Source organism: Diabrotica undecimpunctata, chromosome 5 (genome assembly GCF_040954645.1).
Source record: "Diabrotica undecimpunctata isolate CICGRU chromosome 5, icDiaUnde3, whole genome shotgun sequence".
Classification (NCBI taxonomy): Eukaryota; Metazoa; Arthropoda; class Insecta; order Coleoptera; family Chrysomelidae; genus Diabrotica; species Diabrotica undecimpunctata.
Genome location: NC_092807.1, coordinates 145,122,172 through 145,147,755, shown reverse-complemented (window position 1 = coordinate 145,147,755; position 25,584 = coordinate 145,122,172). Strand labels below are relative to the sequence as shown.

The 25,584-nt window shown below is 33.0% G+C and overlaps 1 protein-coding gene across 4 annotated transcripts in view; it reads left to right on the top strand.

The window, feature by feature from the left end:
* Positions 1 to 25,584, top strand: part of gek (serine/threonine-protein kinase gek) — a 126,544-nt gene that overhangs the window by 33,166 nt on the left and 67,794 nt on the right. For all 4 annotated transcript variants that reach the window (XM_072532944.1, XM_072532941.1, XM_072532942.1 and 1 more), the window contains exons 4-11: positions 6,014 to 6,177; positions 8,085 to 8,235; positions 8,312 to 8,366; positions 8,746 to 8,951; positions 17,384 to 17,592; positions 18,027 to 18,298; positions 18,953 to 19,167; positions 22,420 to 22,695. In XM_072532944.1, coding sequence (XP_072389045.1) covers positions 6,014 to 6,177; positions 8,085 to 8,235; positions 8,312 to 8,366; positions 8,746 to 8,951; positions 17,384 to 17,592; positions 18,027 to 18,298; positions 18,953 to 19,167; positions 22,420 to 22,695 — 1,548 coding nt within the window. The remainder of the gene's footprint in view (positions 1 to 6,013; positions 6,178 to 8,084; positions 8,236 to 8,311; positions 8,367 to 8,745; positions 8,952 to 17,383; positions 17,593 to 18,026; positions 18,299 to 18,952; positions 19,168 to 22,419; positions 22,696 to 25,584) is intronic.

Genomic DNA, 25,584 nt, shown 5'->3' with positions numbered 1-25,584 from the left:
AAATATTTTCTGTATTAGGAAGCAACTCTAACATGGCTTCGTATAGACGCAAATAGCTACATCTGATATTAAAATCCGTAAAGGATTAGATTCAGATTAAAGCATACATCTGAATTTGGTTTCGACAATTAGTGAAGCCATTTTAGAGTTGCTTCCTAAGACAGAAAAGATTTATTTTCACTTTTAGAGCGACTGTGAATAGTTGTCTCTGATGATCCCTATTAGGGTGAAATACGTATAAGCGCATACACAAACGCACTGTACGTGAAATGAAATCTTAACTCTCTTTTTACTTTTATTCCGATATACTCTGTACGAGTACTAGAATCCAAATTCTAATGAAATTGATAGAAACAATCCAAAATAAATGTGGAAAACTTTTAAAAAATTAATCAATAATAGACGAGAGACGCCAAACTCTGTAATTTCTGAAACTACTTCAGGCCCAAAACGGTTAACAAACAACGTAAAAATAGCTAGCAGTCTTAGTGAGTATTTTGTTGAAAGTATTGTCGAAAGTATTGAAAATTTCTCAACTCACTTATCCCTCCAATTACGCACCCATTTCTGAACTTACTTTCCCCAACTCTCTTATTTCTTGTGACACCACCTTCTTTCTACATACAAAGTTAGATAAATGTTTACGGTTGCAACAGCAATAATATTAAATAACTGATAAATAATGTACATTTTAAGAAATTTGTGAAAAAAAGTTTTTTTATTACCACATAAATCTCTATCAGCATCATTTAAAAAATAATTTCATGTATTAAAATTTTATTCTATTCATTTACAAATAACTACAAATTAACGTTTTAGAGATCCTATTAATTTTTTAAGTACAAATAAAATCAGAGACTTTTATCCATGCTATTATGTACTTTATACTACTTGGTATAAATAGTGTTAAACTATAAATCCGTAATTTATTGTAACAGTAACAGGAAATTATGTATGGTGTTCAAAGAGAGTAATTAAACTTTTAATTTTATTTATTCAATATTGTCAGTATTGCAGCCACTTACTGGGTATCCCATTAAACTTTTAAAGAGCAAGATCTTAAAGCTAGAAATTTAATACAAACCGTGTACCTTAATGTGCACAAAAAGACTAAATTTGGGTTAAATGTCATATTATCGGAGATGAATATGTAGATGTTACAGTAAAAAGTACGTGTGATACCGGAAAAGAATTAATTTTTGATATTAATTATAATTTCTTGCCGTTATTAAGAAAAAAGGCCAAGGACAAATAAGAGTGGTTGTATAAAAACATTACTAAAGTTCATAACTGTCACTACTATTCTCTTCGTCCAACTCTGCCCAAGAACTTTCCTCGTCTGACTTTTTCTCCGTCTAAATCATCTCCGAAATATTACAAGATTTAGATCGATCCATGGTTGTTTCTCTTCTAATCTTTTAAAAATTGGAATATTACAGAATTCTTTTTGACACTGTATTAACATATCAGTGGGAGATTTAAATCACATATTTTTTAGCTCATCAGCTACTGCTTAAAATTAACCAAATCCATCTTAACATGAAATTCACTATGGAACTAGAAACTTCAAATGTCATAAACTGTCTAGATTTGTCTATTCTCAGATTCAAAGACCAGTTCAACTTTGGTATCTACCACAAACCCACTGAAACAGACAATGTTATTCACTCTTCATCTAATCACCATATTTATATCTCTCAAATTTTCCGCCATTAGAACCTTTGTATACGCATGAGTATAAAAAGGAATTAAACATCATTAAATTGCCAACAACAATGGATATGACTCAAAATCATCCAGAGACGAATCCGAAAAAGGGAAGTTAAACTTTTCATTAAAAGAGCACATCTGAAAACACTCATATTTCTTTTAAAGTTCACACTCTAAATTAAACTCTAACATCAAAGATTCCATCCACTATATGAACCGCAGTTGGGTTTACAGATTGTAATGCTTCCATTGTGATGCCACCTATATTGGTATAACATATAGATCATTATCCACCAGATCGTCAGACCATTTTAAACGGGAGAACACTTCAACTTTTTTTCAACACCTAAAATATAATAACCATCTTAACATCCCATACGGTGTCACTTTGATACACAATATTCAAGATAAAAACATACTACGTTTGGAATCTGTATGAAGACCTAGAAATTGTCATAGATACGAGGTCTAGCTCCAATTGCGTAAATAGTCAATCTCCACTATTATTACCATGGTATCCCGTGTCATCCTAACTAACTAGCATCTACCTTCTCTAAACTAAATACTAATTAATATTACCTTGAGACTTTTGTGCATGCAATCATTACTTCTCCCATATCTATAATAACCTTTCATTTTCCACAGTCTTAGATCAAGTACAACTCATTCATATTATATTATATTTAAAATTTAAAGACGCCTTTCAAGAAATGAAAAATAACCCAGACGAGATTAGGAAGTCAGTCAGACAAATTACAAAAAGAGCAAGACTTTGCCTTCAAAAAGGTGGTTGCCATTTTAAACAATTACTTTAGTTTTGATAATAGTTATTTTTCTGCAAATTTTCACTGTAAAGGTATATTCCTTTTACTTTTCGTAGTGTAGCTTATTCGGACATAATATTTCAAAAATACCAAGTTTTGGTGGTGGTCTGGAATCTGGTTAAGGAATTATTTTGAATAATTCCTTGAATTTAAATATTTCCTTTCAGTACATCTAGGTGCTTTAATACTCCAATCGTCAGAGACGAAAATGTCACTGAACCTCTAAAAATTATACGAACAAGCTGAATTTTGCCGAGAATATTAATTTTGAGACCCCAAAAAAGATGCAAAAAAGTTTACCACTTTTACCCCCGTGGTTCCCCGTAAAATACCCCTTAATAGGGGGGTAAAAACGCAAAAAAATCGATTTACCAAGAATCTGAATGCCGTAGAATAAAATGTTTTGAATAAAAAATAGCTGAGATAATTTTAAATAAAAATGTGCACTTTTTGTGTAGAATCAACCGTTCTCCCACAAACAACGCTTAAAGCGACCGTCGATTTTGAATGTGAGTTACGCGCGAATTCGATGTTCAATAAAATTTGTATCAGCTTGATGGTAAAAATTGGATATCTCTTGATTCAAGTGTCTTATCGACAAAAATCAAGATGCGTTTTAGAGGAAAAGAATGAAGAGAATGAGAATCGTAAAAAATGGCAAAAATCGCGCCACGTTTATTTATTTAACACCTTTATAAAAACTGAGTTTATTCTCAGAAAACTACGGAAACTGCGTACGAAAGCTGCACTCTTTACCTTTAAAACGCGTCTTGATTTTTGTCGATAGGACACTTAAATCAAAAGATATCGAATTTTTACCGTCGAGCTGATAAAAATTTTATTGAACATTGATTCGCGCGCGTAACTGACATTTAAAATCTTCGTTTCTGAGAGAACGGTTCATTTTACACAAAAAGTGCTAATACACATTTTTGTTTAGAATTATCTCAGCTACATTTTTTATTTGAAACATTTTTTTCTGCAGCGTACAGATTCTTGGTAAATCAATTTTTTTACGTTTTCACCCCCTACGAGGAGGGGAAGCCCGCGGGTAAAAGTGGTAAATTTTTTTGCATTTTTTTGGGGTCCCAAAATTAATATTCTCGGCAGAATTCAGCTTGTTCGTATGATTTTTAGGGGTCAACTCTCTGACGACTGGACTATAATTTTACACGAGTTGGTAGCTTGTGGCCATATTTATTACTCTTATAAATATAGTAATAGTCTCTTTATCATACTGGTTATATAATATATTTATACTACATTACAAACGTAATGTTAAGCGTATTTTAACCTTCTACATTACCAATAAAAGTTTTACCGGTGTTTCTTATTACTTTTTGCTTCTCTATAAAGTTAAACCATAAATCCGTCCTTTATTTGAAATTATTAGCAACAGGAAATTATATATTGTGTTTAGCAAGGTTATTTAAACTTTTACTTTAGTTCATTGGATCTCACAACTGTCTTTTCCGTGCACCGGTGTTCTATAAAATGAATAAACCTTTTAGCGTCGTAATACAAAAAGTACGTCACAAATAATCGAAATATTTAGTTATCTATGGTTGAATGTAAGATAATTAATTTTATAGTATTGTACTCTGTATAGCTTTGATATTTAATACAATGTATCCTTTTGTTGGAACATCATCGATTTAGTTTTTAGTATGTATTTTGATCGGTAAAAGCCATCAGTGGCTAAATAGTTTAGCGATCTTGCTTGGCTTCGCTTAACTTTATCATCCACTCTCTATAAAGCGTGTTCATATTAAGTGAATTGCTGAAGGGTTAACTTGATGATCTAAATATATTCCAAAAAAAAAAATCTACCATTAGGGCAACCACACGTGATTTGTTAATTTCTTTAAGGTGCGTCATTTAGCTTAAAAAAAAGATTTTGACGTTTACAATGATTCTGATGTTTAGTCATTTTTTTATTTATTTCCAATATCGTTCAGAGTCCTTTTGATACATTTAGTAAGATTACTTAAGGAGTACCAGGAGGTTTATTGGCAGTACGCAGGAAATTTAAGATGACTTTTGTTGTGAATGCTTCGTTTTGATAATGCAACTATTTCAAACTGTAATAAAGAGGCAAAGTTAGAAAAAATTAAAAATAGTTTGTTTGGATGCTGTTTGTCACCGACACTCTTTAAAATATACGTCCAAGAAGCATTGAGGAATTGGAGAAATAAATGTAGATTTATCGGCATCGAAGTGGGACAAGAAACTCTGTATACATTGTTTTTTGCAGATGATCAGGTGGTGGTTGCAACCGATGAGGAAGATATAAATTATATGAATCGAAAATTATTTGAGGAATATGCCAAATGGGGGCTTACTGTAAACATAAGCAAAACAGAATATTTAAAAATTGGAGGAAATACCACAGATCTGAGGCTTGAAAACGCAGTCATAAAAGGCTGCAGCCAGTATAAATATCTAGGAAGCATCATATCAGCAGATGGCAGAGTTAAGATAGATGTACAAAACCGAATAACCCAAGGGAAAAAATGCATCCGAATACTGAATTCATTACTGTGGTCTAATAAAATAAAGATGCATACCAAACTTCGCGTATACAGAGCAATTGTAGAACCAATTACCACATATGGTGCCGAATGTTGGACGATGACAAAGAATGAACGAGATACAGTAGACGTTGTGGAAATGGATTATCTTAGAAGGTCATGTCGAGTATCGAGAATGGAAAGAATCAGGAATGAGGAAATACGAAACCGTACAGGAATTAGAGATACTCTTTCAGATAGAATACAAGGAAGGCAATTACAATGATATGGTCACGTGATGAGAATGGAGGAGGAGCGGTGGCCAAAGAAAGCCTTAATGTATGTTCCGCCAGAAAGAAGGAAAAGGGGAAGACCACCAAATTCCTGGAGAAGAGAAATTACAAAAACAATGCAATCTAGAGGCTTAGAAGAGGGAGATTGGAGAGATAGGAAAAGATGGAGGCTGAAATGCGGGAAGCGGCAATCGCCGTAGGACCCCCGTTATATGATGATGAAAAATAGTTTGTACTATTTTTTTTATTTGAGATTGAAAAGCTACGTTTAAAAGGAGAAATATTACATTTTTTCCTTTTTCGAATGCGGATCTGTTAGTGTTGATATTTTTGTGTATTTTAATAATCTTTTACATGCACAATATTTTTTAACTGGTCCTCGTTTCTTCACGTTTTCGAGATAGCGTTGTTAAGGTACGATTAAAAAACACGCGATATAGGAATTTGTTTATCGCGAAAACTTGGATCATAAATAGATAGAAACTATTTTTTTCGGTGCACAGTAGTATAAGCAAACAATTGATACCATACATGGGAATTAATCGATTAATCGTTTTTTTTTATATATTTCTTTGTTTAATGGGAATAACATTCAAAATATTTATAACTTTTCTGTAATAAAATTTCTTATTTAAAATCCATTGTATTTAATAATTGTATTATTTTTCGATTCTAGGACGTATCTAATTTATATTTAGTGATGGATTATTACTGTGGTGGTGATTTGTTAACTTTATTAAGCAAATTCGAAGATCGTCTTCCAGAAGAAATGGCTCGGTTCTATATAGTTGAAATGGTCTTAGCCATTGATTCAATACATAATCTCAAATATGTACACAGGTAAGACTACATTTTATTCCCTTTTATCATTGATGTCTATAAATGTTCTATAGTGTCATCTTCTAGAGTATTTAAAAGAAAATAAGATCAAGAAACAAAATTACTTTTGTAATGTTTATTTTGAAATTCAATTTATTTGTTTCATGTATTTAAAACGTCATTTTCTACATATTTTTGTCAGTAGCTGCTATTCATTTTGAAGTGGATACTTTTGTAATGTTTAGTGGACTGTATATTTCTTTTTTCATTTTCTTGTGTCACATATATTTGACCATAATTCCAACATCCAACAGAACAATATATGCAGGAAACATATATGTTTTCTTTATATAGGTGTATAATAACTAAAAAAAATCAGATGCCAGAATTTGTCACAGTCCCGAACAGGCACTTTTTTATTAAATTTTACAAATAAAAGGAAGACATTGAGGACAGTTTTTTTATTAAATCTTGCCCAAGTACTTTCGCTCTCAGATCATCTTCAGGGGCATCTGCAATAAGCCAAGAAACGTTTTTTCAAGTGAGAGAAAAGTATCAAACTTCGAAAAAACTCAGAAGTTGATGGTTAGTCATGGATACTCAGTACTTGTTGTTGTAGATTGGGCATAATAGTACAGTCGTCAGAGACGAAAACGCCTAAAAAGAACCTCGAGAATGTCAATTGGGGACCTCAAAAAAGCAAAAAAGTTTACCACTCGTACCCCAAGGCTTCCCCTAAAAACCTCATAGAGGGAGAGGGGGGAGCGGAAAACATCGATCTTCTATAAATTTGTGTAGTTTTGAAAAACGTACGTGTGCAAGCAAAAAGAAGGAGTTTTAAACGTTTTAGATCGTTTGTAAAGTAAAATTTTAAATTCAGCGTTTTTAGGCATATTTCAAATGGCTCATATTCATTGCCAAAACTCAAAATTAAAATTTCCTGCCATAGGTTTTATTGAGTTTAAGAATGGATCGCGCAACGTTTATTTATTTAATACTTTTATAGAAACTGGAAACTTTAAAATGGCCTATCGCTTCAAGCATTATTTCTGAAAGAACGCTTCATTCTACACAAAAAGTGCTTATCTCAACTACACTTCACTACAGATTCTTGGGAAATCTGTTTTTCCTTCTACGAGGGGTTAGGGGAAAGCCCGGGAGTAATTGTGGCAAACTTTTTGTTGCGAAGCTTCTATACTGGCGTTGTATTACTTTTTTTCTCTACACTACTCTCGATCGATTCGTTTCTAGTCATCATATATTTACTGTAAGCAGGTTACACTAAGTACTTGAAAAATAAATAACAAAATATAGACATTAAATGAGAAGTAAAAAATTAAAATAATATCTGTCACTAAAAGATTCGATCTGTAACTATTGTCAAAATTTGTTAAAACTCATAAATGTCATCCGATTATTTTTATAATAATTCTCGTTTTAAAATAATTTCATATAAATACAATTATTTTTTTTAAACATAGTATTTAGCTTATATCATAATTAAATTTACTGTCAAATGTTATTTATTTACATTTTATTATTAATATTTGGTCTGAATTTGACAGGTTTGTCATACGTAAACAACGCATGCTTTGTTAACATGTTAACAGTTGGCGTTAGGAGCAAGCATGATAATTTATTGAATTTGTTTAAATTATAAAAAACAAATAAAGACTAAAATTACTTTATTTAATTTTAAATATATTATTTAAATGTTAACAATACAGAAAACATAGTATGAAGTTCCGCGCTAGTCTACAATACCGCCTACTGTTCCACTTTTTTGCATCTTTTTGTAGTCCCAAAATTGACATCCACCAAATGAGTAAATCTCGACAACTGGACTTACTCTACAAATATGTAAAACAATGCCAGATTATTAAGTTTATTTTTATTTATTTGTTCAAAATTCTTTCTTTTTCTTACAGAGATATCAAACCTGACAATGTTCTACTAGACGCAAATGGTCATATTAGATTAGCTGATTTTGGTAGTTGTTTAAGATTAAATGAAGATGGTACTGTACAATCAAACGTAGCTGTCGGTACTCCTGATTATATCTCACCAGAAATTCTCAGGGTAAAAAACGTTTTTTTTTTGTTTTAAAAAGATCAAAATAAATTTTTTCTAAAATACCAATAACTTTTCATTCTAGGCAATGGAAGATGGGCAAGGCAGATATGGACCTGAGTGTGATTGGTGGTCGTTAGGTAAGTGAAATATTCATATGATCGTTGCAGCCACGTACTAAACTTCCTACAATCACTAAAGTGTGCATTAGAACAAACGCGTTGTTTAACAAGCGAACTGGATTGTTCCAGATATCTAATTTAAAACCATCATTTCAGTACAACAGAACCGATTCGGACTGTATTGCGCATTTGAGTAATTTCATGTTAGTCAATAATATCCTTTTGTCATCCTTCTATTGACGCTTGTTTTAAGAAATGGATGCAGTTAATTATTGTTTATAATAAGGTATATTAAAGTCTTCGCACAGCGTTATAGGTTCGAGAAATACCCAGATGCATAAACCTTCAATATCACAAAATATACAAAAATAGTAATCAAGTCATAATTTTTTTATAGGTGTTTGTATGTATGAAATGCTGTTTGGTGAAACCCCGTTTTACGCGGAAAGCTTAGTTGAAACTTACGGAAAAATTATGAACCATAAAAACTGTTTTGACTTTCCAACGGATGTGGAAGTATCAGACTCTGCCAAAGATTTAATCAAAAAATTAATATGTAGCCAGGAATTCAGATTAGGACAAAACGGCATTGACGATTTTAAGGTAAGCTTATTTATGTAATACAGTATTATATATATATATATATATATATATATATATAGTGATGAGTGTCTTACCACCCGGCAAAATAGCGGAAAGGATAGAAGACAGATTAAGTTGTGAGATAGTACGAGATAAGGCTAGTTATTAGACGTTAGTTATTATTTTATTTTAATAATTTCTGATGTTAGAATAAATGATTGAATAAATTAAGATATATTATAGTAAAAAACATTAATTAGTAGCGATTTTAAATTATAAATCTTTAAGTTTATTTAATAATAAAAATAACTCAACTGAAATATTTGACTAAACTAAAGGTAGGTATGTTCAGTCCGAAAACAATTGTTGTATGTGGAATTGGCGTAATAGTTGACGTGGTCTATTGACAAGAAGATTGGGGTTCAATTCACACCAAGGATAAAATTTTTGTTTTATTTAATCAAAAAATAATAAAAAATATGATACATATTAGGTAACAAGTTTTCGAAAAACTCATTATTTACAATTTATTCTTATTCCAATGTTATAAAATAGAAACACAAAATAATTCAATTCCAGTTTTACAGTCTTCAGTTGTGAAGGCAAAATAATCCGGTGAAGACTGTTTAATGTCAAATCCATCACTAAATTCTCAGTGTTAATATCAATTCCTCTGTACAGGTAATGATTTTCAAAACAATTAATAACATTGGAATGGATGCGCGCGAACAGCTGCCTGCTTTACAGCTAACCAAATCATCAAGCCTTCAGCCATCAAATAATAACATATCGAGAAGTGTTTTTGCACGGTAAACAGAAACTTTTTATTGAAAAAACAATTCGTAAAAATGGTTTTAACGGTCGAGGAAAAAGTGCAAATTGTTGTCTGGCATGTTGAATGGATTATCAGACAACATGATTAGACAACAATTTGTAAATATGTTTCCAAATAGGCCGGCTCCAGCACGATCAACAATTCAGTCTATTATACGTAATTTTTTTTACTTATGGATCCGTGTTCGCTTCAAGAGGAGTTCGTAGACGAAGGGAGGTAAATCCAGATTTGGAACTAAGGGACACTTTGATTTGTGCAAGTATTGAGCAAAATCCTACCCAATCAACATCTCGTCTTGGAGAACAATATGGAATTTCAAGATTTAGAGTAGATAAAATTTTGAAAATACATGGATACCGTCCCTATAAACTTCATAAATCCAACGAACAATTCCCTGGGGATTAATATAGACGTTTAGAATTTTGTCAAACTGCAATGGAAATGTCACATCAAGATGAACATTTTTTAGAGAACGTTATGTTCACCGATGAATGTATGTTTTCATTGCATGGCCGTCACAATTCAATGAATGCTCGGTATTGGTCTCGAGGAAATCCTCGTCAGATTTATGTCGCTCGTACCCAACGTCCTCGAAAAGTAAATGTTTGGGGAAGCATAATAGGGAATCATGTCATTGGTCCATTTTTTATAGACGGTATGTTGACTGGGCGGAAATACTTGGAACTTCTGCAAAATCAAATTGTCATAGCCCTTCGTAATTTACCAATACCTTTCGATTCCATATGGTTTCAACACGATGGTTGTCCTGCACATAATTCTCGCATCGTCAGTGAATATCTCAGTGCGACTTTTCCTAATCGATTGATTAGTGGTCACTTTTTCTTCCTTACGACGTTTCTCTTCAGCTTCCTTTTCTTTCTGACGACGTTTCTCTTCAGCTACTTTTCCTTCCTGACAACTTTTCTCTTCAGCTTCTTCTCTTCAGCTTCTTTTTCTTCTCTTCGAGGTTGTTTCATTGCGGCAATCATATCTCGAATTTTCTCCATCTTGGTCTCATCCTCATCTCCTCCATCGAGCCCGCGAGAGGAATTTAATCGCAGAATCGCCCAATACTCCACAAAGAGGGACGGTACTAGACATAAAAAGAAAGTTTCTTTTGGCATTTTGATATAAGAGGAACTCCTATTATTATGATAATGATACGTTGTGTTCCGGATTTATACGCCGTACTTTGCAATTATTTCTTCTTGCCCATAGTCTCTAAAGCCCGTAGAACCATATATCATTATAAAGCACCTGCTTTGAATGCATACTCTCCTTGATAAATTTTTTCTGTTCATTCGGAGTATTATATTCATACTTTTTTAGGAGGTTCCTCTATACTTCAATTTTTCAACTTTCATTGTATATTTAATAAATATTTCGCAAATTTTAAACGTTTAAAATGCTAATAATAAAACTGGTCTAAGAAGTAGTAATAAAGTGTACTATAGATATGAGTGAAACATTATCGTTTTTATATTAAAGATATTTAATATTTTAGCGGAATTTTAAAATTGACAATATGTAATCCTTATAAATATGTAGTAGGTCAAACAAGTATCAATGCATAATAATTAATTATAATTATACAAATTAAAATTTATTTTGTAATACATAGATCTCTTTCTATGCTTTCATTATATAATGCACTTAATGCACCGCATAATTTAATGAATCTACACATTTTGTTGATATTATTTTATAAGAGGTTGACTAAGTTTTAGTCTCGGGAGATGAGAATATTAAGGGTTAGATCTCGATAACGAAATATGAAGATCTCGCGATCTAGTATAAAATTGCCAATAAATCATGGTAGATGATAGAAAAACAACTTAAATGTAACTTAACCTAAGTACACAAATAACAAAGATAAACTACTAAAAAATAACTTGTAATATTTTGTATTGTCCCCCTTAGCCTCTATAACTGCCTGTACACGTCGGCTCATGCTGTCTATGAGGTTGCGAATATCATCTTGCTGGATGTTTTGCCATTCCTCTTCTAGAGCCAAGCGAAGTTCGTTAATTGAGGCTGGTGCGACTGCGGGACCTCTAATATTTCTACCAAGTATGTCCTAAACTGCTCTATTGGATTCAGATCTGGCGAACACGCCGGCATTTTATTAATACCAACTTGCTCTAAGTATTGCGTGACACACATTGCAGTGTGGGGTCGCGCATTATCTTGCATTAATAGAAAATCATCGCCGATATATTGAGAAAAAGGTACTACGTAATTCGCTAAAATACCAATTCAGTGTGCGCCTCTCGGGATATTCCTGCACATACCATCACCGAACCCCCTCCATGACTAACGTAGGAACTGAAAGCGCACTCCGCAAATCTCTCTCCAGTTCGACGCCATACTCGTTTTCTCCCATCTGATGAGTGAAGACAGTATCTCGACTCATCCGTAAAAAGAACATTACTCCATTGTCCTAAATTCCAATGTAAATGTTCCCTGGAAAATTGTAGTCTAGCGACTCTGTGCCGTGGAAGTAATTTGGGCGCAGTTGCTGGTCTGCCACTTTGCAAACCAAATTCATGTAATCTTTGACGAACTGTAAATACACTTACATTATTGCCTCGAACCTCTTGAAGCTGATTTCTTGTTTGCACCGCTGTTAAATGACGATCCCGCAAAGCGTTGACTCGTATAAAACGATCATCTCAAGTGGTAGTTTTGCGCTTCTTGCCATTTCCCGCTTTACGCCTTGTTTGTTCTAGTACTCTAGCCACATATTCATAATTTCTCCCATCTTCAACCAGAGCAACGGCTTTCTCACAATCTTCGACACTAAGAACCATGATCAATCATGGGTAAACAAAATGTAAGTGTTAATATGACATAATGATAACAGTCACCAAAGTCACCTCGTCGTATTACAAAATAATTCCAAAATAATCATAATTAAAAAGTCCTAAATTGTGGGTGGCAAATTCATTTGGCTCTAAAAAATGAACCAAGACATATTTTGACATGAAACAAAAAACACAATGCTTGGGAGACATTTAATTGGGAGTATTTAATTTAGAATAAAAGCTTGTAAACACATAACACACTAAAATAGCTGTAAATATGATGTTTTACAAAAAAGATAGTTTCTGATGTAATTAAAATCGCGATTATTGCTTCCAAAGAATCAACTTTTACTTCACAATTCTTTTACCTAAACATGCATATATAAGTTCGAAAAATCAATCTAAATATATCTGCTGGTCAATGTATGTATATTAATCCAGTAGAAATAAGTAAGGAGTCAACATTGGTAAAATAAAACAAAAACTATATGTGTATATATGTACAATGATTGTTATTGCCATCTTATTTGTATCAAATTTATCTTTATTTCATTAATTTTTTATTAAAAGTTTTAATAAATGTGTCGTCGTTTTACATCTGTTTTCAATTACTTAATCAATTATCATTGTACTAAATCAGCGCCTACACATTTACTCGACATAACTGCATAATTTAAAATAACGTTCTAGATTTTTGACCCAATAAATGCCACCATTCGTTATGATACTTATACTTAAAATACAAAATACGAAAATTTAAATGCAGTACATGTTTGGGATGAGTAATTTCAACTCATCAAATGCCTAAAAAAACTTTAAGAAAATACTTAAAACTAAATCGTAAGGTATCAAAGTTTTAAGAAATAAAGAACATTTTTAAAAATACATAGTTAATTTATTTATTTCCAAAATACTTATAGTCTCATCAACCACCTGGGTCATTAATTTACAGTGAATGGTATATAGTACAGGGAATAAGCAAAAAGACCCTGTTCGGGAATCTGACAAATCTAGGTATCTGAAAGTTTTTTTGGTTATTATAGACCTATACAGTGTGTAAAAGCCAAATGGAATAAATTCATTATTTAGGTTACTGTACATATTTATAAAAAATCCCGAAACACGTCAAATTTAAATTATAACTTGACATTCTTTAACGTGAAAATGCAACCCCTACCTTCAACCCCCTTAGAATGACAGGTACAACCCCCACTTTTTAAAATAGGAAGTATAGGCTTGTGATATATCGTTTGAAAGGTCTTTTCATTCTCCATTCAAAAATGTTGTCGCTTTCAAGTTTATTAAGATTAATTAAGATAAAATAAATTAAAATCATGTGGTTACCGAAATTCGCTAAAATATACTCAAAACTTATTCAAAACTTAAAAAGTATTCCAATATTACAATCATTCGGGAGGGATTTCTGTGTCCATATTTCTTTTATAAGCTGCTATAATGCCATAATGGTATCATGGCCACCTTCTTTATATAGTTTAGCTGGGAGATTATCTATTCCGGGTGATTTGTTTCTGGCTAGTTTTTTAACTGCATCTTTAACTTCAAGAATCGTTAGTGGTTCCTCTTCTCTCTCGTCTGTTCCCCTTACCTCATCTCCTTCGTCTTCCAGCTTTTCTTCTTCTTTCTGACTTCTGCTTTGTCTTGTGGTTGCCTTGAATTCTTTTCTGTTGGTGTTAATTTATTTATAGAATGCTCTGAATTCTTTCTCTCTGTTGAGGTTTTGTATATATTTAAGTTTCTTATTTAAGTGGTTTTCTTTTTTTGTGTATCCTCTTTTCTTCTCTTCTCTTTGTCTGGTAATTCTCTACAGTTGTTCTAGCTCGTTGGGTAAACATCTTTCTGTGAGCATTTTTTTCTTTTGTTGCATTCTTGCATTGTTCGTTAAACCAATTATTTTTACTGGCACAACTTTCTGTTTCAATTTCATCTTTCGCTACTGCTTCAATGTCTTCCTTTATTCTGGTCCTCTCATTAGGAGAGTTCCAGGTTACCTTGTGTATGTTCTTGTATTCAAAATAGGTGCTAGCGACTGTTACATTTAGTGTTGCTGCTAAGTTTATCAGCCGTAATACATTATCGCTTCTCTCGTCCTATTCTTGCATTCATGTCACCTAATACCATAATAATAGTTAATTGTTTATATGATTCGACTTGTATGATTTCTGTTTCATTCTTATACAATTGTTTTATTTTTTTTTCCCTGAAATATTCAATCTAAAAATTGATCGAATTCTAGCTTGTTTGAGTAAACAACTAATAATTATAATTAAAATATAAATTTTAAAAATCATGAATTGCCTTTGTAATCTTGGTAGGAAGTGGTATAAGCTTTATACTGTAAACACAAAGGTAGATAATCTGCATCGACGAATTCTTCTATATAGATTCTCGTTGCTGTTCACGGTTTACGACCAAAAACTTTCGAGTCAATAGTTTTTGGATCTTTTCTGTGATACATTTTATATATATTATTGATAAGATTGTAAACGTTTCAGTGAAAATTTAAATTATCGGTAGAAATGTTGCACACTTTCAAAAATAACACGATAAGAGTCTTATATGCCCAAAATATGTTTAATTTGAACAGTTTTTTTAATAAAAAAACTACAAAAAACTAGTATATTGTCATTTTTGATCTAACTTGACTGATTAAAACGGTTACAGCTTTTGTATCTATTTTATATGTTAGAGATATATGACTCAGCAATAAAAGCTTCATAAGTCTTCTTCTTTCATCACTTCTTTCGCCTAAGCTGTTACAGTCGATTCTAATGTACAAATGCTTGATCCAGAATATTTGTATTTCGGATTATACATTCACGTGCATAAAAATTGGCTGCTTTAAAATGTTAACAAACTTTGATCTGAAATTTTTTATTTATGGCTTAAATTTGATATTTTTTTTGACAATTAGAAATAAATCGGTCCAGCCAATTCATATCTTTCAGATTTCCGCATAAGGCCTATTTTATACGTTATAGGTACGAGTAAAAACAAAATTATGTTTCTATCATCTAGATTTAAAAATTTTTAGAAATTCCTGTGGTGAAATGAAGCTTTTGTATGTCACTCAGAATTATCCTATAGTCAGGGTTGGTTCGTTTTCTGTATATTGTTTTTTCATTCTGTATTTTGTTTTATTGTTTTTTCTGTATATGTACTGAATACAGCATTGCATTTTTTCTTTAATTTTGTCATGCAAGCATAAATATTGCCAAATTGGTTCCCTTTATTTATAATTTGACAGTTGTCTTAACTTCATTACGTCAGTTTGAGAACATTTTTATTTCTTCTCAAAATGGTTTTGAGTAATGAAGACTGTTAAATCCTGAGCTCTTTTAGAAGTGGAACATAAGAATAAATATGTTTTGAGAAGATTAAATGTCGGAGATAAACTATACAAATAATCGAGCAGTGATTTAGAGAAACTGGCAGCAATGAACACGGATTTGGAGGTGGTCGAAAATGTAGTACTTCCGATGCTGATAACAGATTTCTTGTTTTGATAGCCTTAAGGGGTTACATAGGTCTTGTATTATCAAAAAATCTTATAATTAAAAACTATACTACTTCAAAAGTATTCACACCAAATTTGAAGTAAATTCGAGCAAGATTACCGTAGTTATAAAGACATCGTTATAGAATAGCAGTTAATAAATAATAATTGATCAACACTTAATAATTCGAAGGTTTATTTATTTTCTCTCAAAAATTTCGAAGCATTTGATATTTCAAACACTCAATAATTCGTAATATTTTAAGAGTCCCTAGAGTTTCGAATTAACGAGAGTCGACTGTACCATTTTGTTCGTGATTGAACGAAAGGATGTTCAATCGGTCGACTCGTTCTTGTTTTATATGAAAAAAATGTTTTAAAAAGATAAGAATCGGAAAAATGTTTTTTTTTCTTCGATGACACCTAACCTTAGTTCAGACAAAAAATCAACTTCGCCATGTTTGAGGCACAGAAAAGTGAAATGTTCGTCACCGTACAAGGAAAGCTGGATACTTAGTTGCAGTCCAGTTAGTGTTATAAAGTTGCTTAGGAGTTACCGGGAGGCCAGATTGTCGTTTGCTTGTCAACATCTTAATTAGAATGATGATGAGTTGCAAAACGTTATGTTAACGGATGAATCAAAATTTGGCATTTTGCACGTTTGGAGGTAAACGTGTGAACGATTTATCGAGCGTGTTTTTAGCTTTCTTACTGTGTTACAGAATACACAATTGAACTTGAAATAGACAAATTAAATTGGTCAACATGTTACCTGGATCGAAATATATATGGATAGAATATGGATATATGGGAATATATTCAACGCTAATTCGTAAAATGTGTCGGATAATAGATGATCCAAGCTAAATGGGACAATTCCTTGTTAATGAATTGTTTTCGTATTAACTGGTAATAGTTGATCCATATTTATTGTCAAAATTACAAAAACGTCCAAAGAAATTGCAATACTTTATTCAATAATCCATAATTTTGAATAGAATCGACATATCGAAGTAAATGAAAGAAGACTGAATAGGGAATAGACAAAGCTTTCAAACTAAATGGTTTTGAGTGACATCTAAAACTTGTAATTCATCACAGGATATCCTAAACCTAGATGATAAAAATATAATGTTTATTCCTCGTATAATATGTATAAAGGCCATATTCGGAAATCTAAACTGACTGTATCGTAGGACATCTTTAATGATACGTTTGAAACAATATTTCCATTAAAACATCTTGTTATGGCAGCATTGTCCAAATTCAATTTTAATATATATATATTTATTGTTTTTAGGTTCATCCTTGGTTCGAAAATGTTGACTGGGATGGTGTTAGAGATAGTACCGCTCCCTATATACCAGAAGTATCCAGTCCGACAGATACATCAAATTTTGACGTTGACGATGCTGACATTCGGCTTTCAGATGTTTTACCTCCGACTGCCAATAACGCCTTTACTGGTCTACATCTGCCGTTTATTGGATTTTCGTTTACACAAGGAAGGTATGCAATAAATATGTATAAGGATGTTTTACTATTAGTCTTATATTGTATGTTGCATGAATATGTGTGGATAAAACTTAAATACGACCGGAAAGATCCAGACATTTCTATTTCATTTACCTTAAACGGGTACGGATATATCTGTCATCCACATATTAATGCCGTTTTTCGAATGTCTGTCATATTTTTTTTAATGATTGATTCAATTGTGGAGTTAATTCAGCGTTCCCAGCCATTGTTGATCAAAACAGTACGAAACTATTGACTTACCATTGTTTCAACATGGCGGCTGCACATGCGCTTGTCACATGATGAAAAGGTCGATTGGACAACCCTTTATTAAATTGGTGTAAAAAAATCGTTTTCTATCCGCCAATTAGCTCTGAATTATCTACAGATAAAAATATATTTTAATCTAATTCTTTAATTTTTAGTTATCTTTGTGATCTCAGTAATTTGTCGGCGTGTACAGAATCAGAATTTATGGAAAAACAAAATCAACGAAATAAGAGTGATATTATAGGGTTGGCTTTAAACCACGAAAAGGAGATAGAGAAGAAAATGTCGCCGGATAGTACGAGACGGTTGCAAGACGAAATTAATACCCTGACTAAGAGGAACTGCGAATTAGAATCTCAATTAAGAAGTCTGGAAGCGAATAACTCTAGGGAAATGCATATAGACTCGTTAGATGGTGCTGATAGCGGTAAGAACATTAAGAGTATTGTAATGTTTATTTTAATTTATTTACAGGATTCTAACACTAACACTAAAAACACAATAAATTTATAACATTTATTTACTTCCTAAAATCTAACTTGTTCTTAATATATATATATATATATATATATATATATATATATATATATATATATATATATATATATATATATATATATATATATTTATCTATTTCTGCCTATTTTTTCAAACCGCTTCCGGAATCCAATCGAAATTTATCGATGTCGCTGGAGCCCCGCACCTGCAAATCGATCGTCGATCTTGCCACATAATTACCTAGCCATAATTTGATATTACACTGGCGAAAATTCATGAAACTGCTTTTAAATGAATGCGTTATTCACCCTATTCCCAGATTTGCCCCATTGTGAGTGTAATATATCTTCAAACCTTACATTAAAGGCAATTATAATTGGTAATATCGCTGGAATGAGTGTCTTAAACTATTCGTTAGCGAAAAACAACAATTAGCTGGCAATAGCGCTCATCAGGATGGAAATAAAATAACCACGCTTGCTTCTTGATAACTCAGGGTCGCGACTTGACTTAACTTTGTCATATAGTATTAATTTTTATTATTTGCAACAGACATTTGAAAAAAATCTATTTTCTATTTCAGGGAAACAAAAAGAATTAGAAAAACTTATTAGGTTATTAAAACAAGAAAAGGATGAGATCATGAAAGACCGTCAGGATTTAAATGAAAAATTAAAATTTCAAGATATAGAACTTAAGGATGCCTTAGCACAGAAAAAATTAGCCATGACTGAATATGCGGAAGTTTCTGATAAATTAGCTGAACTCAGGCAACAAAAACAGAAACTTTCCAGACAGGTAAATTGTACTCATAATTCATTTATTCAATTATTATAATACTAAATTAAATATTCTTTCTTTTGAAAGACAATTGAAGTACGGTGAAGTTTTTTAAACTATGATTGATTCGTCAAAATTAGACTGTTATCACATTTATCATCACACAGCCTATGCTGTTTTTGTTGAGTCTATATCCACCCATCTTTGACCACATTCCACAAGAGATTAGATAAGATTTCGACCTGCGGGCAGCCTCTGGCTATGCTACACTGTGTCCCCCAGTAACGTTATATATACCAGACAGTTATTCAAAATGCAGTCTCTCCACATACAGATTTTTTTGTCTATTCCTCTTAACTGAGGAGTCGCACTTGTGATTGCTTCGTAGGAAGTGTTGTCGAATGCTCCCTCTGTATCTAGAAATGCTCCTGGCATCACTTTCATTCCTCTGTACAAGATAATGCAATGCCGTTTCCATGATCCTACTCCATAAGCATATTGTCCCTGGTGCATGGGAGTTTAAATCAATACACAATCTTAATATGTCTATTGAGCAATTTTACACAGGAAAGTGCACTCTGGAAAGTTATGTTTATATAAACCTAACATTAAACTTTTTTTATTAACAAGTCCATGGTTCCAACTTGAGATTTTTTTTATACATTACTGTCATCAATAGATCACATGTCTTAAGTCAGTTAAAAAAATGTCCGTAAGGGGCGCTTACGTCGAGGTTTGGTATTCAATCATAACCTCATATTATTCCTCAGATTCACATATACCTCTCTTCAGATATATCTATAGATAGAAAAATAATTTTCACAAAGTGTTACTTATTCGATTTTTAAAGTTACAAATCATAAAAAATTATAAATTATTTTATGCATATATGGGAATAGTTTAGAAGAAATTATATCCTTCAGTATTTTGTTTTTTTCCAATCCAATATTTTCACAATGATTCTACGATTGACAATGGCCCTTGTTTTTATTATTTCTTCTTCTGTTGCCTCTGAGCCCCTTTTTTAAATCGAGGTATATTTAAATGTATCCCTTTTTTTCTCGAAAAGATCTGATATATCAAAATCCCTGTTCGCTTAAATAAATTCCCCTTCTTCAATAAGTCCTAAAATTCCGCATTCTACTGTAATTTTTCTATCTGAAATACTACCTCCATAAACATCAGATACACATATAATTTCACCTTTTTCAGAGCATGCTATAAGTATTTAAAAGGTATTGGTTCCATAATATGTAGAATATGTTGCTTGTTGTATATTTGTCACCTTACGAGGGAACAAATAAGGGTCTAACCACCTTCTGTTGTCTCCGGGTGCTCTGTAGAGGGCTTCGAATATACCGTCGAGAGCTCCTCTACTTAGTCCATTTTCGGGTTATGGACTTATTTTATGAAAATATATGAAAATATTTATATCTTCGGTGTCTTGCCTTGAAAAAGGCAAGATATTTCTTACACAACAAATTCCTCGTCGAAAATGGTACATTAGGTTGTGGTCTTCCGATGGCTTGTCTTGAGAAAGACAAGATATTTTCTTACATGACAAAGGATTGTCGAAATAAAAACACCAAGTTAAAGTTGAAAATAACTCTCAGCCACAGAGTATGGAAAATAGAACATGAGCAGAACCCCGAGAGCACTAAGCTCTCGGAGAGCCCGTGAGGGACTGACTTGGCTGACCTGAAAAGCCAATATTTATATGTGCTGTTCGAGCGATAAATAGGGATTACCAGGTCAAGAGCCAATGGAAAAATTCGAGGGGGGGGGGGGGCGATGCGCATCGAAATGCGTACTAGTCCACAGACTATGGCATTTGATGACATTAGGGTCATTGCTTCGGTCTTTTGGAATTTCGGTACGGTCCAAAATAATTTTGTACTGGTCTTCTGAAGTTGTTGTAATGTTCCAAAAGTTAAGTTTAAGTGTAAAGATGCTTGGTCCACTTAACAAATATTTTTCGGACAGTTAGAATGTCTACTGCAAAAAATACTTTAATGTAGAATAAAACAACTTAAGTTTATATTTCATAAGCGTTATTAATAGTTCATTTTCCACTGAATGAGCACTATGAGTTTTAATGTATGTATGTAAGTAATATTTTCCAAACTTTTCAACAAAAAATGTAAATAATTTTCATGAAAAACTAGTAAAATGTTTCTTCTGACAAAAAGTCATAGGAAATTAATTGACTTCTATTCCATGTTATTACGGTTTGAGTTGTAATACATGTTTTTGAACTCTCTGATTTATTTTCATTAGCAGGTGTCTCTGTTGAACAACACTTTTGTGTACCATTCATAACTGTCTGTAATAATTCTGTTTCTGTTTGCTTTTTTTGTTTGTTTGGTGGCAATACTGCTACACAAGGTTTTTTTTCTATATCTATCACTTCTCCCAGAGTCCTTCACTGGAGTCCCCAACTTTCTTTTTGGTAGATTTACGGAAGGTACTGCATCTTTTTTAAGTACATAGTTACCATTAGAACAAACTTGTAATGGTATAACTTTCATTTGAAAAGTGCCTGGAACAGATTGTTGTGTGCTTGCTGATACTTTTTTCAGACCTGATAGCGATAAACCATCGTTTGTATAAAGCTTTTTTCAAGGGGAATTTATGAAACTTAACATTGTCAGTTTTATTGGAAACTGAATTGCATTGTGGCACACAACAATTGTAAGGCAACTACATAATTTCACAAAATTGCATACCAACTAGGAAACGAGTACCAAATAATGTATATAAATGGAGAATAAAATAAGGGTTATGTTTTAATACCAAACCCTGACGCCAGCGCCACCTACATGCATGTGATCTATTGTCAGCTACATATTCTTGTTTTTTTTTTCTGTGATATTTTCTCTATATGTGTAAACTTGATGTACTTTTAGATTGAACTGATGATGTGTATAGATTCATACATGAATTGTTTTCATTAAAAGATGAAGTAGAAAGATCCTTGTTTTCTTCTCCATTTTGTGACCGATAAGCTTCCCACAAGCACCCTTTGAACCAAGTTTCGGCAGCCATATCTAGGTCCAGTGTATGCGGTATCGTCCATTTAACCTTACCTAAACAATATTTTACGCCGGCTTGCGATACTTTTCAGTCTGTTTTATGAGGATTACGATTTTCAAGTTACCTTGATATACTCTTTACCTGTTATTTCAAAACATGTGTCGTTGGTTTTGGACAATGGATCTGTTATGTGGTATTTTTAAGGGAAAAGATTGTGTAATTATTATTTTATTTTAGGTAAGAGATAAAGAAGAAGAATTAGAAACGGTGATGCAAAAGGTTGACTCTCTACGAAACGACATTAGACGCGCTGAAAAACTACGAAGAGAACTCGAGTCTAGAGTTGAAGAAGCTCAAGCTGAAGCGACTAAAGAAAGAAAACTTAGAGAAAGATCAGAGGAATATTGTAGGCAAATGCAAGCTGAATCTGATCGACTTAGGGTGAGGAGTGAACATGGTCCTAGAGATCAGCAAGATTCGTTGAGACTGAAAGCGGAGTTGGAAAAATTAGAGGTAAGTCAACAAGAATTAATATAACCTAATAAAACTTATAAATGAAGAAATAAATACTTCGTTTTGAGTTTTATGAATCAGAAAACACATACAGAGTTAATAACTTGAAATATACAATACAGTAGCCTCTCTCTATAACGATAATTCCTCTATAACGATGAAAATAGTAAACGTTGGTTAGTTCGTCATAAGAACAATGTATTAATTCTTTCTCTATACCGATATCGTTCTCTCTTTATAGCGATAATTTTTTAGCGTTCAATAGTTGATGACAAATGTGTTATTGTGTTTAAAGTTCAGATTACCTGAGTCACGAGTGGCAAGGTCATTCCCCAGCGGTTGTTTTGTTCTGCGCTTAAGGAATGCGGCCACCCATTCTACTCTTTCTTATCAGAGAATTAAGTGACTGACTTTTATTGTTCGGGCGGCGTACCTAACTGTTATCACACAGATGTTGTCATCTATTGACGACTTTTTATTTCCAGTTTGAGTTGTGTCTTAGTGTGTCAACAGTCAACATGTGAGAAAGGTGAAAAACAATCGGATGTCGTTCGCCGAACGGGGCTGTCTTAGTCAACTGTGGCTTCGATATGGAAGGACAGAAAAGGCTTAAAGCGAAGATGGAGGGCGGTAGCAGGAAGAAGTTGCGGAAACCTCAGCACGAAGATTTAGATCGCGCTATGCTTCAGTGGTTTCAGCAGCAGCGTATGAACCATATTCCACTTTGTGGGCCTGTGGTCAGGACAAAAGCTGAGTTTTTTTGCAACTGAACTTGGAATTGAGAATTTCAAGGCATCTGAGGGTTGGCTGAACAAGCGGAAGCTGCGGCACAAGATCAACTACAGGCAAATCAGCGGAGAGGCTCGCGATGTTAACAAAAACGTAACGGATGATTGGCTAGAAAACGTGTGGCCTGGACTGAAGGCACGATATGCGTCAGATGGCATTTTCAATGCGGATGAGACTGGATTGTTTTTTAAAATAACAGAACTTTAAAATTTAAATTGGAAAAGTGCGTTGGTGGAAAGCTCTCTAAGAAACGCATTACAGTTTTAGTGGCCGCTAACATAACAGGTTCGGTGAAGCGAAAATTGTTTGTGATAGGGAAGTCGAAAAACCCTCGTTACTTTAAAAACATAAAAAATCTACCGGTGACCTATAAAGCAAACAAGAGTGCGTGGATGACCTCGGCAATTTTTGAAGAAGCAATAAAAAAGTAGGATATCGAGTTTAAAGGCAAAAAAAATTTTTTTGCTTGTAGACAATTGTCCTGCTCATCCTGTATTGCGCGACCTTCAAAACATCGAACTCTGTTTTCTGCCAGCAAACACGAGTGTCCTTCAGCCCATAGACCAAAGTGTCAAGAGTTTAAAAAGAGCCATTACAGGAGAAGACTTTTGATGGAATTGGTTGAGAATAATGGAGATCTTAAACTAAACATTCTTGACGCCATCATAATGATTAGTAAATCCTGGGACAAGGTGACGAGCAATACAATAAAACATTCCTTCAAATACGCAGGATGGCTGGAAGGTCAAGGATTGACTGATGATGAAGATGACCTGCCATTAGATGTTTGGGCCAGACAGTTTGAACTTACTATCACCTACGGACCGAAAGAGCTAATAGATTTTGAAGAAGTTGATGAAAACGTAGCTACAACATCTGGACTTTCTGACGAGGACATCCTGCAAGCAGTTCGTGTAGAAGAAGAAGGAAACAGTGACTCGGATGTGGAAGCAGACCCAGAACCAGCTCCGACCCCTCAGCGGGCATTGGATGCGGCAAAAGTACTGCATCGATTCTTCATCCACCAGGAAAACGATATGAGTGCTGTGGAAGATTCGATGCGTCTTCAGGACAAGGTTAGGTCAGTTCTGTGGAAAGGGAAAAGAAGACAGACCAACGTGACATATTTTTTTGGTAATGTAGGCTAAATATATTTTACAGTAGCATATTATTTTTTTTCATTGTACAGTACACATTTTTTAATTGTACAGTCATTTTTTATACTGTATTGCTTATATTATTCGTTAATAAATCTATGTGGAATACAATGTTAATTCATTTATATTCGTTTTGATAATTTTTTAAAATTAAAATAGGTTATTTAGTACAGTATTATTAATATTACAGTACCGAATGTTGTCTCTCTCTGTATAACGATATAAATTCCCGGTCTCTTGCATATCGTTATAGAGAGAGAGGACTGTAGATACATCTTACAACGCTGTATTGTTTATAATACACTCTTAGTTTACCGTGACTGTTTATCCTGAGGCTTTAATTTATAATCATTACCTTGATTAATGGACGACAAATCACGTGAAGTACCTTGTATACATAACTGTAATGAGGTCTTTTCCATTTTCATAAACAGTATGAACACTCAGTGATTAAAAATTCCAACGTGTTTGGGAAGATTTTGGCAACCTGCGATTAATCACCTCATCCAAATTTTTGTTCTTTGAGTAGACGTAGAAAAGAATGAGCACAAACCAGTAAGATTAGAAGAAAATATCCTAGCCTGCTTATTGATAGAACATGCGCATGTCATAATTAATTCTTTTGGTGTGCATAGCAATGAATGTAATTTTCAAGAGAATATGATTTTTCATGGGATTTCATTTTATCCCATATATGAACAAGGTCATCGGTGCCTTTCTTTGACCAAGTCTCGTCACCTCCAAACAAAACGCATACAAAACAAAACAGTTAAGTTTGTTCGCAACCACACAACCGGCTATTTTTATTATAAATAGTTTTATCAAATTTACGACAGCGAACTTTTTGTCCGATTGCACTTTGTTTTTCAATTTTTAAATCGGGTATAGGCCGACCTAGTTCTTTAATTTGTAGTTTTTTTCTACGAAAAACCAACAACAGTTT